General features: G+C 41.5%; 1 protein-coding gene across 1 annotated transcript; it reads right to left on the reverse strand.

The window, feature by feature from the left end:
• Positions 1-373: 373 nt before the first annotated feature.
• LOC139568590 (neuroblast differentiation-associated protein AHNAK-like) lies at positions 374-13,669 on the reverse strand. Its single transcript, XM_071390515.1, has 5 exons — positions 13,348-13,669; positions 6,993-7,049; positions 6,576-6,696; positions 6,189-6,361; positions 374-5,775 (listed from the first exon to the last, which is right to left on the reverse strand). Exons 2-5 carry the CDS (start codon positions 6,993-6,995, stop codon positions 604-606), a joined length of 5,469 nt encoding a protein of 1,822 aa, XP_071246616.1. The 5' UTR covers positions 6,996-7,049; positions 13,348-13,669; the 3' UTR covers positions 374-603.
• Positions 13,670-15,876: the final 2,207 nt, after the last annotated feature.

The raw sequence follows: 15,876 nt of genomic DNA on the forward strand, positions 1-15,876 counted from the left end.
AGCGGTGCGGAGGTGAACATCTCTAACAGGTGAAACGATACTATACTTGTTTTTTCAAACCTAAATATTTCTACAAAAATAGCAGTTGAGTTAAAAAATATATATATTCTCAGCTTGAAATATTGAATTTGCCAAACATTATTTCAATGTTAAAAAGTAAGGGAAATAAGGCCTACTGTCAGAATCAGGTCAGAATAATGAAGCCTTGGCTAATGCATTTTGAAGTTGTTTTGAAATAATTATTTTGTTGAATTCATGTAAAGAAAGATAAAACCAAAGATTTTATAAAAGTTACTAAATCCCATTTTATTTTATTACAATGTAGCAAGTGTATAGTAAAAATACCATTCAAATAGCTTATCAGCAGAACATAAACCTTTCATACATTTTTTTAATCACTTGACAAAAGAAAGCTTTACACATTCGTTTTCAACATGTTCATAACAAATGCCAATGCCAATACAAATGCCAATAAAAAAGTACAAATATGTGCAAATAATCTGATGCTTGTTTTATACGTAACAGACGTTTTCTGCATTATGTTTCAACAGAAGATTGTGATTCAAACAAGCCTAAAACTACATTTAGTCAGTTGTCTGAACGCTATATAAGCTTTGAAAGCCAGAATGTTGACCCTTTTAAGGTCTCATCTTCTGGAACTTCAAGGTCCACATTTGATGCACTGAAATCGAGACTTCTGAGTGTATGAGATCTACGGTTTGACTCTTCCTTGTGCCGATTTTTCAGGCTCCCAGTTCCATCTGGTACATCCCCTTTGAGATGTTTGGGAAATGCAGTGACAAAATATCCTTCTTTATCTTCAGACATTTTGGGGTTTGAACCATGGGTAAAATTTGGTATAGACATTCCAATTTCAGACTGTTTTGGACTTCTCCTTTTTGTTCTGCCAGTTTCACCAGCTGGGGCTTTTCTATGATGTTTATTGCCCTTGAGGTCAGTTCTACTCAAATGTAAGTCTGGCTGTGAAACCTCTACTCCATCCCTTTGGGGTGGGAGTTTAGGGACTGAGGCGTTAATACTGACAAGACTTGAGTCTATATCATAGTCTGGTATTCTTGTATGACTACCCAATTTAGTCTTGGATTTGGGAATTTTTAATTTCCCTGTGGGATCGTTAAGGTCTGAACCTCGCAGATCTAAACCAGATGCTTTGTACTCAACTTTTGGCAATTCTATATCTGCAATGGGATCACTGGCCCTTCCTTTGACCTTTCTAGACTTCCTATCAGTGTGTGGCAGTGTCACTTCGGTATCTATGTCCATTGTCCGCAATTTTATATGCGCTTCACCTGGGATATCAGATCTGCGTTTACTATGCGATGACACTTTGTATTCTGGGCCTCTGATATCAGCTTTGGGTAAACTCAGGCTGACATCTGGGTGACTAACTTTCAAGTCTGGTGCTTTTAGATCCACTTTAGCCTTTGGAGGAGAAATGTCATTTGTTTTCATAAAGTCCATATCTGTACCTGCCCTTAGATTGGGATTTCCATACTGAGGCATATTTAACGACGGCAGTTTGAATTTTCGAGATTGTATAGCAACGTCACTGTCTGGCAAATTGAGATCAGCTTGGGGGCCTTTGAGGTTACCAGAGGGAACATTTATGTCTAAATCTGGACTACCGATCCCTGTGTTTACTTTCAGGGTTGACAAGCTCAGGTCCGGTCCATCAATGTCTCCATCTATTCCAGCATCTGGACCATTCAGACCAGAAAGGCTGAATTTAGGCATTTTGAGGTGGGGCATTTTGAAATTCCCAGAGGGTGAATCAATGTTCATATCTGGAGTGTTTAAATACATGTTAGGGGCTTCTAGGTCAACTGTAGGTAGGTCCAGGTCTGGTGAACCAATCCCACCTTTCATCTTTGACAATTTCAAACCTATGTCAGCACTTATGTCTTGATCTGGTCTATTTGAACTAGACAACATAAATTTAGGCATTTCGGGCATTTTGAACGTAGGAGTGCTGATGTCAAAATCAGGGGCTTTGATGCTACCATTTGGCCTTTCTATGGTTGGAACTCTGAATCTACCTGAGGGCATGTCTGGAGCATTGAGGTCTAGTTTGGGCCTTCTGAGATGATCCTTAGGTAGCCTCAAATCTGGGGGACTGATTCCCCCTTTTAGCGTTGGGGCTGAGAGATCAGTATCAGTTAAGTCATAACCAGGTGCATCTACATTTGGCCCAGATAGCCCAAAACCAGGCATCTTCAAATCTGGCATTTTTAGACCTGTTTTGGGACCTTTGAGGTTAGCTGTGGGGGCATTGATATCTATATCTGGGCCCTCTAAGTCTCCATCTATGTCAACATCTGGTCTCTTTAGGCCCCTGAATTTAGGCATTTTAAATTTGGGCATTTTGAATTTCCCAGAAGGTGCATTGATGTCAAGATCTGGAGCAGTCATGTCTAGTTTAGCGGCTTTGAGGTCAGCATCTGGTAAATTCAGGTCTGGGGAATCAATTCCCCCCTTTAGCTTTGGGGCTTTGAGATTCAGTTTTGTGGATTTTGGTATTTTACCAGACAGCCCAAATTTGGGCATTTTCAGTTTACCAGAAGGGCCATCAATGTCCAGATCAGGAGCATTCAGATCAACCGTTGGTTTCTTCAATGTAGGTACTTTGACATTACCTGAGGGCATATTAAAGTTTACATCTGGTGCATTTAGGCCTAGTTTGGGGCCTTTGAGATCTGGCAGATCCAAATCTGGGGGACTGATTCCCCCTTTAAACTTGGGGGCTGAAAGATCCCAGCCAGGCCCCTTAACCTTTGGTCCAGAGGAACCTAAATGTGGCATCTTGAAAGTTGGCATTCTGAATTTTCCTGATGGACTGTCAATATCAGCATCTGGAATGTTGAGGTCTGCTTTGGGGCCCTTGAGTTTGGGAGATGACAAGTTCAGATCTGGTCCCTCTATAGCGCCATTAATGTCAACATTTGGTCCCTTCAGGTCTCTGAATTTAGGCATTTTGAATTTCCCTGAGGGTGCATTGATGTCAAGATCTGGAGCATTCACATCTAGTTTAGGGGCTTTGAGGTCAGCATCTGGTAAATTCAGGTCTGGAAAATCAATTCCCCCCTTCATCTTTGGAGCTTTGAGCCTCAAGTTTGGAGATTTTGGCATTGTACCAGAGAGCCCAAATTTGGGCATTTTCAGTTTACCAGAGGGAGCATCAACATCAAAATCTGGAGCATTGAGATCTAGTTTGGGCCCTTTGAGATGACCCTTAGGTAGTCTTAAATCAGGGGGACTGATTCGCCCTTTTAGCTTTGGGGCTGAGAGGCCAATATCAGGTAAGTCATAGTCAGGTTCATCTACATCTGGCCCAGATAGCCCGAAATCAGGCATCTTCAAATCAGGCATTTTTAGACCTGTTTTGGGACCTTTGAGGTTAGCTGTGGGGGCATTGATATCTATATCTGGGCCCTCTAAGTCTCCATCTATGTCAACATCTGGTCCCTTTAGGCCTCTGAATTTAGGCATTTTAAATGTGGGCATTTTGAATTTCCCAATGGGTGCACTGATGTCAAGATCTGGGGTGTTTACATCTAGTTTAGGGGCTTTGAGATCAGCATCTGGAAAATTCAATTCTGGGGAATCAATTCCCCCCTTTATCTTTGGGGCTTTGAGATTCAGTTTTGTGGATTTTGGCATTTTACCAGACAGCCCAAATTTGGGCATTTTCAGTTTACCAGAGGGGCCATCAATGTCCAGATCAGGAGCATTCAGATCAACCTTTGGTTTCTTCAATGTAGGTACTTTGACTTTACCTGAGGGCATATTACAGTTTACATCTGGTGCATTAAAGTCTAATTTGGGGCCTTTGAGGTCAACATCTGGCAGATTCAAATCTGGGTGACTGATTCCCCCTTTAAACTTGGGGGCTAAAAGATCCCAGTCTGGATTTTTTACCTCAAAGTCAGGCCCTTGAACATCTGGGCCTGAGAAGCCAAAGTCTGGCATTTTAAAACTTGGCATCTTGAATTTTCCAGATGGGCTACCAATATCCGCATCTGGCTGTTTTAATTTGGAAGATGATAAGCTCAGGTCTGGTCCATCCAACTCTCCATCAATGCCAACCTCTGGCCCTTTAGGGCCCGAAAGGGCAAATTTAGACATCTTAAACTTTGGCATTTTGAATTTTCCTGAGGGTGCATCAATGTCAATATTTGGAGTGTTTCCATCTAACTTAGGTGCTTTCAGGTCGACTTTGGGTAAGTCCAAGTCAGGTGCATCAAGTCCACCTTTTATCTTGGGAGCTTTGAGACTTAGCTTTGGTGTTTTTACATCAGCATCAATGCCCAGATCTGGTCTTTTTAGGCCAGAGAAGCCAAATTTGGGCATCTTCAGTTTACTAGAGGGGGCATCCACATCGAAATCAGGAGCTTTGAGTTCTGCATGTGGTTTCGTTAGTTTGAATTTACCTGAGGGTATGCCAATATCTGGAGTACTGAGGTCAGGCAAACTGACGTCTGATACACACATCTCATCCGCTGAGAGGTCCAGGTCTGGAGTCCTAACTCTTGGTCCAGATATATCAAAGTCAGGCATACCAAGACTTGTTTTTTTGATCTTCCCAGATGGGATACCAATGTTTGCATCTTGCAATTCTAGATCTATTTTGGAACCTTTAAGGTCTACTGAAGGTAAATCTACATCAGGGTCATTCAGTTCAGGAGCACCAATCAAAGAGGTTTTAAGATGCATGTCTGCGGTCTTTAAAACTGCATCAATGTCTAAATCTGGTCCTTTTGGTACTCTGCGAGAGAGCCTAACCTTAGGCAATTCAAAAAAACCAGAGGGATCATCCACATCAAGGTTTGGGTTTTTCAGTTTCTTGGAGGACCGGACTCTGATTTTACTTGAAGGCACATTCATCATGCTGACATCTGGGGCTTGCAGGTCTAGATTAGGACCTTTGAGATTAACATCTGGTGCTTGTAGGTCTAGTTGGGGACCTTTGAGATTAACTCCTGGCATATCTTTATCTGGGATCCTCATATTTGGTGTATCAACCTCAAGGTTGTGTACATTTACACTGGGTCCAGAGAGACCCAAGTCAGGCACCTTAAATCTGGGCATTTTTAACATTTTGCCTGTTCTTTCAATATCAAGCTTTGGGGTGTTGATATTTAAAGAAGGTGCAGTGACAACCCCCTCTGGTAGATTGAGCTCTGCTTCCGGGACATTGATATCTCCTCCAACTTTGGGAAGTGGATCTATAACTTTCAGGTCAAGATCAGGGCCTTTGAGGTCAACTTTGGGCAAAGACATGTCAAATTCTGGAGCATCAATAGCATCTATATCAGTTTCAAGATATGGCCTTTCCAGGTTAACTGATGGAGCATCAATGTTTAGTGACCCATTTAAATGAGGCAGGGAGAGATCTGATGTACTAATGTTGGCATTAGGCAATGAAAGTTCTCCACCGCGAGCATCAGGTGCCACGCCTTTGACATCAAGTTTAGGCACCTCTAACTTTGGAGCAGAGAATTTGAGGTCTGGAGACTCTAGGTAGGTAGGAGCATCTACTTTGGGTGTCTCCACAACTGGGTAATCCATGGTGAGGACAGGGGGTTTGAGGTCACCTTTAACTTTAGGTTTGTCCCAGACAGGTCTCGGTCCCTTGCCCTTCACCTGTCCATTATGGGAGCCTCTTTTCCCAGCACCTGCAGGTTGTCCAGGGCTGTCATCCTTCATGAACCTATTTATTTTGGCATTGTAGAGTCTACTATATGAATCCTTCAGCATCTGTAAAGAGAAACAAATCCTTAATGGAAGAGTTTGAGATGTTGGCAATGAAACCCTTTATCGACCTCCCCAGAGTCAGATGAACTCGTGGATACCATTTTTATGTCTTTGCGTCCAGTATGAAGGAAGTTGGAGGTAGTTGGAGGTACGAGCCAAAGCTAACTAGCGTCAGGAACAGCTAGCATGCTAGCTTTCAGTCATTGTGCTAACACTAGTTAGCAACTTCCTTCAAACTACACGCAGAGACATAAAAATGGTATCCACAAGGTTATCTGACTCTGGGGAAGTAAATAAAGGGCTTCATTGCCAACATCTCGAATTGTCCCTTTAAAAAACAACATATTTTATCCAGCAACCTTTCTGAAATAATTTCCCCCCCTGCTTATTCTATTTACTAACTATATTCCACAAACCTCCTCTGGTGCTTTGATGCTGTCCAAGGTCCCCATACTCTTGCTCAAATTATTTTTCGTCAGAACTTGAACCTTCTCATCAAATCCATTATCAGCCATCAGCTTCAGGATTTTCAACACATCGTCTTTCGAAAGTTGGTCAAAGTTGATTGTGGCACCCACAATTTCATCTCCTGAAAAAAACACAGTTAAATCATGGTGACTGAACATTTCAATGATTCTAAATGTGTCTAAGTATTTTGTTATATTATTTTTTCTTCACTGTTACACTGTATTTTACTATTCAACAAAATTCAGACAACAATCCAAAATGTGAAATCTTACATTTTCTCAAAGAAACATAAGTACCTAAACAAAAATCGTATACATTAAATAAAAGACTCATACCTTCTTTGAGCCCCTGATTGCCAGAGGAGCCACCGATAACGCTGGAGACGACCAATCCTCCCTTTTCTGATTCCTCCAGCATTAGCCCCTCAGAGAGGCTCCTTCCCCTACGGTGACCAGGCTAAAAGCAGATATACAAAGGTAGTTACAAGAAATGTGCAAAGACGGGTGTGTGGCCTCAGCATTGGTCATGTTTCAATAACCCAAACATCAAACAGAATTTCCACAATGAACTTAAAAATACATGTTATTTACAATCATTTTTAAATAGATTTTAAAAATGGAATTCACTTCTAGAAAGTAATGTTGGGGCATAGGTGTTTTTCAAAAAGTAAATTTCCTTTTGCTTAGCTTATTGTGTTGGAATTTGCTTGTTATTACTATCATCATGGCTGATGGATGAATGATCTCACATACCATGATCCTTCTGATGTTTTCACAGTAGCCTTTAATGAAAAGTTATTCTGTTTAAACCTGTTGAGGAGGATAGAATCAATTAAAAATAAATGCTCAGCTTGGTTTCATTCTATTATTATCAAATCATATAGGCCTATATACTGCAGCATACTTTCGTAGCCTTCAAGAGTATCAAATGCAAAAAAATATCATATTTACACTCCAGAATAAAAAATACAAACAAATACAATAATGGCACAGCTCATTTTACCATAAAGACCAAAATCAGCTGAAATCACCACTAAAGAGGGGCTATGGAGGGGTAACCTGTTTACATAAGCAAATAGGCACATGGTTGACACCCAGGTAGCTGCACCTTTGACGTATTCGAGGTGTGGCCTTGGGAGATGGAGGGAACAACAGGAACAAGTTTGTCCAGGGAAATAGAGACAAGTGCACTATAGTCAGGTGTACACTCAGAAGTGACCACACCCACCACTTTCTATTATGAAAAGCTTGCTGTGGCAGGTGCTCAAATAAAGTGATTTGTAAACAATCGTTAGAGCATAAGTCGTGTCAGTGATTTGTGTCACATGCTTCGTGAGACTGCTGCTCTATGAGCAATAACGTGTGTGCTCTGCTACCGATTCCACAATGATCATAATAATCATAATTTACTTCATCATCAAATACCTCCAAAAGATGAATATGTAAAAATATTCATCACTCAGACTTACTAAACCACACTGAGTATACCAAACATTAGAAACACCTAATGCCCTCCCCTTTTGCCCTCAGACAGACTCAATTGGTCGGGGCATGGACTCTACAAGGTGTCGAACGCGTTCCACAGGAATGTTGGCCCATGTTGATTCCAATGCTTCCCACAGTTGTGTCAAGTTGGCTGGATGTCCTTTGGGTGGTGGACCATTCTTGATACACACTGGAAACTATTGAGTGTGAAAAACCCAGCAGCGTTGCAGTTCTTGACACAACTGGTGCGCCTGGCACCTACTACCATAGCCCATTCAATGGCACTTCAATGTTTTGTCTTGCCCATTCACTCTCTGAATGGCACACATACCCATTCCATGTCTCAATTGTCTCAAGGCTTAAAAATCCTTCTTTAACCTATCTCCTCACCTTCATCTACACTGATTGAAGTGGATTTAGCAATTGGTCGATCTATTTTTTTTTTATTTGTCTCGGGCTGTTGACGGTAAGTGCACCCAATTCAGCTGCCCTGTGCACCTGGTAGAGAACTGTTGCGATTTTGAACCATTTCATGTGTCTGAAGGTACAACTCTGCCTTCCCGGCGGGCCCGGAGAGCAAATCAAGTGCACTAAATACCTAATGCTGGCCAATCCGAGGGCTCAGATTACCGTGTCTGCAGTAACGTAGCAGGCATAAAAGAAAGCTACAGCAAAGTTGATACTGTGAGATTTCAAAACATTTAAAACCATGACTAGAGATGACATGACTAGTGAGTTCATGTGTAAGTTCTTATTCAGCACTGTCAAGGCTTTGTATTCAACACTTTTATAAACCAGGAAATGTGCATTCTTCCTATTTCCACTCAGCGTTACAACAAGCACTGCAGCAGTAATGAATGAGCACTGGTGTAAAGTACTTCAGCAAAAATACCTGAAAGTACTAAATAAGTAATTTTTTGGGGTATCTGTACTTTACTATTTATATTTTTGACAACTTTTTCTTCTACTTCACTACATTCCTAAAGAAGATTATGTACTTTTTACTCCATACATTTTCCCTGACACTCAAAAGTACTCATTACATTTTGAATGCTTAACAGGACAGTAAAATAGTCTAATTCACACACTTATCAAAAGAAGATCCCTGTCATCCTTATTGCCTCTGATCTGACGGACTCACTAAACACATGCTTTGTTTGTAAATGATATCTCAGAGTTGGAGCGTGGCCCTGGCTATCCGTAACATAAGGAATGTGAAATTATTTATACTTTTACTTTTGATACTTAAGTATATTTTAGCAATTACATTTACTTTTGATACTTAAGTATATTTAAAACCAAATACTTTTAGACTTTTTCTCAAGTAGTATTTTAGTGGGCGACTTTCACTTTTACTTGAGTCATTTTCTATTAAGGTATCTTTACTTTTACTCAAGTATAACATAGGAGTAACAGGATGAATTTGTGCATGAGGCAGAAATAATGCGGTGCGACTCGAGTTTTGCCATCAGATGAAAGACGGTGACCCTTTTTGGTCAGTGTCAGTGGTGGAAAGGGAGAGAGGAGGGATGTAATCAGAGCTGTAGCAGGCCTATATGCAAATAGACCATTGCCGTATATGGATCTGTGCCATTTACTTTGAACTGGACTGTGTTTACAGCATGGGTGGTCTTGAGTAGATGTACTTGTTTTGAGATCAAAGCAAGAGCTGCATGTAGCTGTCATGCCCTGATCTGCTTCACCTGTTCCTGTGATTGTCTTCACCCCCTCCAGGTGTTGCTTATTTTCCCCAGTGTATTTATCCCTGTGTTACCTGTCTCTCTGTGCCAGTTTGTCTTGTATGTTAGTCAAGTCAACCAGGGTGTTTTCCCATACTCCTTTTGCTATTCTCTTATTGACAGTCTTCCCGGTTCTGACCCCTGTCTGACTCTGGACTACTTTCCCGCCTGCCTGATCATCCTGCCTGCCCTGACCTTGATTCTGCCTGCCCTTCGGTACCTTTTGGACTCTGAACTGGTTTTTACCCTTTTGCCTGTCCACGACCATTCTCTTGCCTTACCCTATTGGATTAATAAATACTGTAAGACTCCAACCATCTGCCTCCCGTGTCTGCATCTGGGTCTTGCCTTGTGTCATGATAGTAGCCACGTGTGCACATTTTGTTAATTTCCTTTGCTAGTTAGTGACTTATTAGCCCAGTTATAGATCATTTGTAGTCTACAATAAGAGAGTACATTTTTAGACATCTTTGAAAAGCCAGTCAGGTAAAGAGCTTTTTTTAGTCTTAAAGGGGAATGTTGTATTTTGCGATAGGCTTTAATAAGCTCAGTAGCGAATAGGCAGAGGGTAGCAATAATTTGTCTGGTATGAAAATAATAATCCATTTTATGTTGTAAAGTGGTTTCTTGCATCAAACATCACAACAACATTTTTCAGTCACCTCCCTTGTCTGAAGGACAAGTGGATAAACAGGTTAATGTCAAGCCCTGCATGTTTTTTTCAAAAGTTTCATGGAATGTTGGTCTACATTGAACAACACACATCGGCTACTACTGTAGGCTGAATGATAAAAGTTTTTTTCATGTTCAAATGTTATGGGATGCATTTTCTCCATTGTTTTTGATGGTAGGCCACTCTGGTAGAAGTGGAGGCTCATCAGAGGAGGAAGGGGAGGACCAGTTTCATAAAATAAACATGAAAAAAGTTATGTTTTTTTATAAAACTATACTAAATATAAACACATCACCAAATAATTCATTAAAACATACTATTTGGAAATGAAGGTCTACAGTAGCCTCAACAGCACTCTGTAGGGTAGCACCATGGTGTAGCCGGAGAACAGTTAGCTTCCATCCTCCTCTGGGTACATTGACTTCAATACAAAACCTAGGAGGCTCATGGTTCCCACCCCATTCCATAGGCTTAAACAGTAATTATGACAACTTCCGGAGGATGTTGTCCAACCTATCAGAACTCTTGCAGCCCGAACTGACATGTTGTCCACCCAATCAAAGGATCAGAGAATGAATCTAGTACTGAAAGCATAAGCTATAGCTAACTAGCACTGCAGTGCATAAAATGTTGTGAGTAGTTGACTCTGAGAGAGAAAGACAATATTTTAACAGTTTGAACAAATTAATTTCTTCCAAAATGGAGAAGCAAGAGCGAGAGAGAGAGAGATTTCGTATTTTTTTTCCATTTTCAGTTTCACTTACTTAGCTAGCAAATGCAGCTAACTAGTTCAGCTTACTCAAACACCCTGCTCAAACAGAGGGATGCTATGTTAGCTAGCTACTGTAGCTATGACTATCCAACACAACATTGGAACTCTTCCAAGTCAAGGTAAGCTTTTGGTTTTACTAATTTATTGCCACCGGGGACTGCCGGTGTAAGTGCTAAACTGCTTACTTACTGCACACTGTAACGTTACTACATGATTGTAGCATGTTTACTAACGCGTTAGTTCTATTAGCTATGTTGACTATGACGTTGCTTTAGCTAATATGGTGACAAGGATGTAGGCTGTGTGTTATGATATGGTTTGGCTTGGAAAGTTTTTTTCGCCTGGTCACATACAGCTGTGTTGTGCATTGAAGTCCACAAGCGAAGGGAAAAGGTGAGAGCCGGAGAGTGCATAGATGGAAGAAGGAATACAACATGGCTGCTATGAAAGTGAACTGTGTTTAAACGTGATCAGGGGTGTATTCATTCCGCAGATTCTGTTGAAAAAAGTTTATTAAACTGAAGCAAACAGATCAAAGGGATAAACATACCTGAATTTGTTCAATAGAATCTCTCGTTTGCAACTGTTGGACTAACAATTACACCCTATATCAGCTAGAAGCAGGCAAGAAGTGTGCAAGACAGTATTGAATGTGTCACTGTGTGTTCATGTGTCACTAGCTGTCATCTCACATTTTTCTCTCGACCTGTGTGCACCTACGTTGTAAACTTTCATTCATAGGCTAGGTTGTAGCAACCTCATGATGGGTATAGGGAGTATCATGTAGTAGCCTAAACCTATCGCAGTTACAATCAACTGGGTGAATGGAATATGATCGACAGTCATCAAATATGCTGTAATAGAAATAAGGCCTACTAATGAAAAAAATAAGAATCATCCTCCCTCATCTTAAATGGCACTGACCACCACTGTCTGGTAGGCCAGACTGTGGCCACTGTTGGCCACTGTTAAAACTGTAACTTAAAGCGGGAAAGCCTCAGTGAGGAACACAGATATAGAGGGGGAAATCAACAAAGTCCAGGTGGGTCCAATATTGCGCTGATGCGCTTAATGATGGTGACAGGTGTGCGTAATGAAGGGCAGCCTGGCGCCCTCGAGCGCCTGGGAGGGGGAGCAGGAGCAAGCGTGACAGTGAATGGAATAACTTTCATTCAGGAGCAGAGATTGAATGTAATTATCCCACACCCCCAACAACGTCTTATGAAAGATGCATTTAGGAATGGTAACTACAGGTAACAGCCTAAATAACGGAAAAGCTTGAGTAAATGAGTAATGCAAAGTATATTGAAAGCAGATGCTTCCACACAGGTGTGGTTCCTGAGTTAATTAAGCAATTAACATACCATCATGTATAAAAAATACTGGGCAGGCCATTATTTTGGCTACCATGGCTATTCCCCATTTTGGCTACTATGGCTATGCCCTCATAGGATGACAGTGCCCTCATTCACAGGGCACGAGTGGTCACTGAATGGTTTGATGAGCATGAAAACGATGTAAACCAAATGCCATATGGCAGTCTCAGTCACCAGATCTCAACCCAATTGAACACTTATGGGAGATTCTGGAGTGGCGCCTGAGACAGCGTTTTCCACCACCACCAACAAAACATCAAATGACAGAATTTCTCATGGAAGAATGGTGTCGCATCCCTCCAGACACTTGTAGAATCTATGCCAAGGTGCATTGAAGCTGTTGTGGTTCGTGGTGACCCAACACTTTATGTTGGTGTTTCCTTTATTTTGTCAGTTACTTGTATATGCACTCATAAAGAAGAGTGCACTGACAGTAAGCTAAAAGCTGCAATCATATTTCATGAAACATGGCACGTTATTGACAATGACTCTGTTCAAATAATTCCTATTATTTGACATTCATTCACATTGTGCAGAGCTGTAAGAGATTAGAGGCTGACTGAGATTTTCTCCAAGTCTAAGGTTGTATTTTATGAGCTCTCTGTTGACTCAAGACAAACTGTATGCTTGTGAATATTTTACTTTTCAAATCAAATGTATTTATATAGCCCTTCTTACATCAGCTGATATCTCAAAGTGCTGTACAGAAACTCAGCCTAAAACCCCAAACAGCAAGCAATGCAGGTGTAGAAGCACTTTTAATATGTACTGTACTCTACATACCACTGTACAGAAATATGCCAATTCAGAGTCTCTTCAAAATGTATGGTTTCACCTACTCTATATGCATCCTTGATATCTTTTTTCAGGTATAAAATGTTTCACATCAGCATATTAAAACATCGTCCATGCCAGTTGTTACTGTAGACATTTGCAAATTTAACATCCTCATCTAGCTACTACAACGATGACATCATTGTGAACTTCTTAAACAATAGTAATAGTAAATGGCACCATATAGTCTGGATGGAGTACTTCAGCAAAACTTGACAACAACTCTTACCTTAGGCTCCATTGGGGTATTTTGACTGTGTTTGTTCTTGTTATTCAGCCATTGAAGAGTTTAACCGTCAATGTGAGAGAGTTGCGACACAATGTTATCGGTCCCTGCCGTTTACTCCTGTAAGACTGCCTACACCGTGCCTCACGTCAGCGAAAGCATACTCTCCCCAAAGCAGACAAACTGGTTCCACATTCGGCATGTCTTCCCAGCCACACACCGTCACACACAACTTCCCCAGTCCAGGTAGGCACCTTGATCACTGAAACCTAGCCTCTCAAGACTGGAACTGTGAGATAAAGGGGAAAAAAACAAACAGAGCACTCGCCACGCCAAGACAGGAGGAAAACAAATAGTATGGCAATAGAAAAAAATGCAGAGGTGTGCCAAAGTTGTCTTGTTTCAAGGGAGGGGCAGCTAGGCGTTCATTCATGACTCATGGTAATTGTAAGGCACAACAATGAAGGGGTGGCATGATCTAGGGATTAAGACTCGAATAGAACTGATTTATGAGACCTAACATTCTTACTATGTAACCATACCTTTAAGGTGGGGCTACTCCTTCCAATTACCATTAATGACAATTATGTAATCGTGAGGACATTCTGATGAACAAAAACTCAACAAAACAATAACATGGGATGTGTAAATCATAGAAATATAATGACTAATTATGACGATTGTCATCATGATGTTCAAGCAAACTCAATAAATCAAAAAAGTGACCAGACGTGTAAAATCAGTGCAGACATTTTATTTTTAATATGTTACACCTTCATATTACTGTACATGAGAGTACTGACCACTACTGAAAACGCTGCATGTAAAGGCGATTCTCCCTGAGATGTTCTCTCTTACAGTGTATTACAAAACAGAAACATTCTCAAATGACTGATATACAGTAGTTCTGCTACAGAATGGCTTGAAATCAGACGTAACAACATTGTGAGGAGCTTCCAAACAAATGTGCTCTGTGTGAACGGTAAACAAATAGAAAAAGAGTAACTTTAAATTGTCTTTATTTATCTCAGTCTATTCGTCTGCAACACGTCCATACAGCAAACAGTGTGTAAACATGCATTTTATCTATGTGAAGTATGTCCATTAATGTGCGCTCTTTCTAGCTATTACTAATACTGCCAACAGACCAGGTGCAAAAGGAATCTCAGACATTCATAAATGATTGACGATGCTGCAAAGTGAATGACTGACTTGCTCTAGGAAGACAACTTTTCAGTCAAAATCCATTATAGCGCTATAAAATACTCCCTTCATACAAAAGCAATTAAAGTGCTTATTCCATGTTCCTTCATTACCTCTGTGCTATTGACACATCGTCAGTTCTTTCGTACCACATTAACGTGTTTCATGAATAAAAAGCTAGAAAATTAACCCGACTTCCTGAAAGATAGTAAAATAATAATCTTGCTCGGGTTGGACTATTCAGACCTTACTCTCTGAGGTCAAAGTTCAAATGTCAGTCGGTGGGCCTCGAGGAAGAAGTCTCCGCTCTTTTTTTTTTTTTTTTTTTTTTTTTTTTTTAAATTTTATCCCCTTTTCTCCCCAATTTTCGTGGTATCCAATCGCTAGTAATTACTATCTTGTCTCATCGCTACAACTCCCGTACGGGCTCGGGAGAGACGAAGGTCGAAAGTCATGCGTCCTCCGAAGCACAACCCAACCAAGCCGCACTGCTTCTTAACACAGCGCGCCTCCAACCCGGAAGCCAGCCGCACCAATGTGTCGGAGGAAACACCGTGCACCCGCCCCCCTCAGTTAGCGCGCACTGCGCCCGGCCCGCCACAGGAGTCGCTGGAGCGCGATGAGACAAGGATATCCCTACCGGCCAAACCCTCCCTAACCCGGACGACGCTAAGCCAATTGTGCGTCGCCCCACGGACCTCCCGGTCGCGGCCGGCTGCGACAGAGCCTGGGCGCGAACCCAGACTCTGGTGGCGCAGCATAGCACTGCGATGCAGTGCTCTAGACCACTGCGCCACCCGGGAGGCAGTCTCCGCTCTTAACCACAGATCTAGGATCAGATTTCCCTTCCCAATCCTAACCTTAACGATCATGGGGATTTAAAAAATCTAACCCTGGACCAGTAGTTATTATAGGGCCAACTTCTACCACCTCCATTGGACGGGTGGTTGGTTGGTCCACCGATTCCATCCACCACTGGCCTCCTGTGGGGAAACAGAGAGAGAGATCCCCATTGACATTTCCTATTGTCATTAGTCCTCTGATGGCTTCTACTCTATCCCCCCACGCACCAACCAGCTTGCAGAAAATGGAGTCCTCGCTTTGACACAGATCAGCAGGGCTGTCAAACCCCACCACCTTCCCAGAATGCATCACCAGCACTCTGTCTGAGTACATGATGGTGTTGATCTTGTTGACAGAGAGAGAATCAAGGTCTTTATGAGTCACTATTCCCACCAAACGATAAAGCACTGAATATGTACGTCGCTATGGAGAACAGCCTCTGCTAAATGACTTAAAGGAGTAGTTTACTGTTTTACAGTTATGTTA

This window comes from Salvelinus alpinus, chromosome 2 (genome assembly GCF_045679555.1).
Source record: "Salvelinus alpinus chromosome 2, SLU_Salpinus.1, whole genome shotgun sequence".
NCBI lineage: Eukaryota > Metazoa > Chordata > Actinopteri > Salmoniformes > Salmonidae > Salvelinus > Salvelinus alpinus.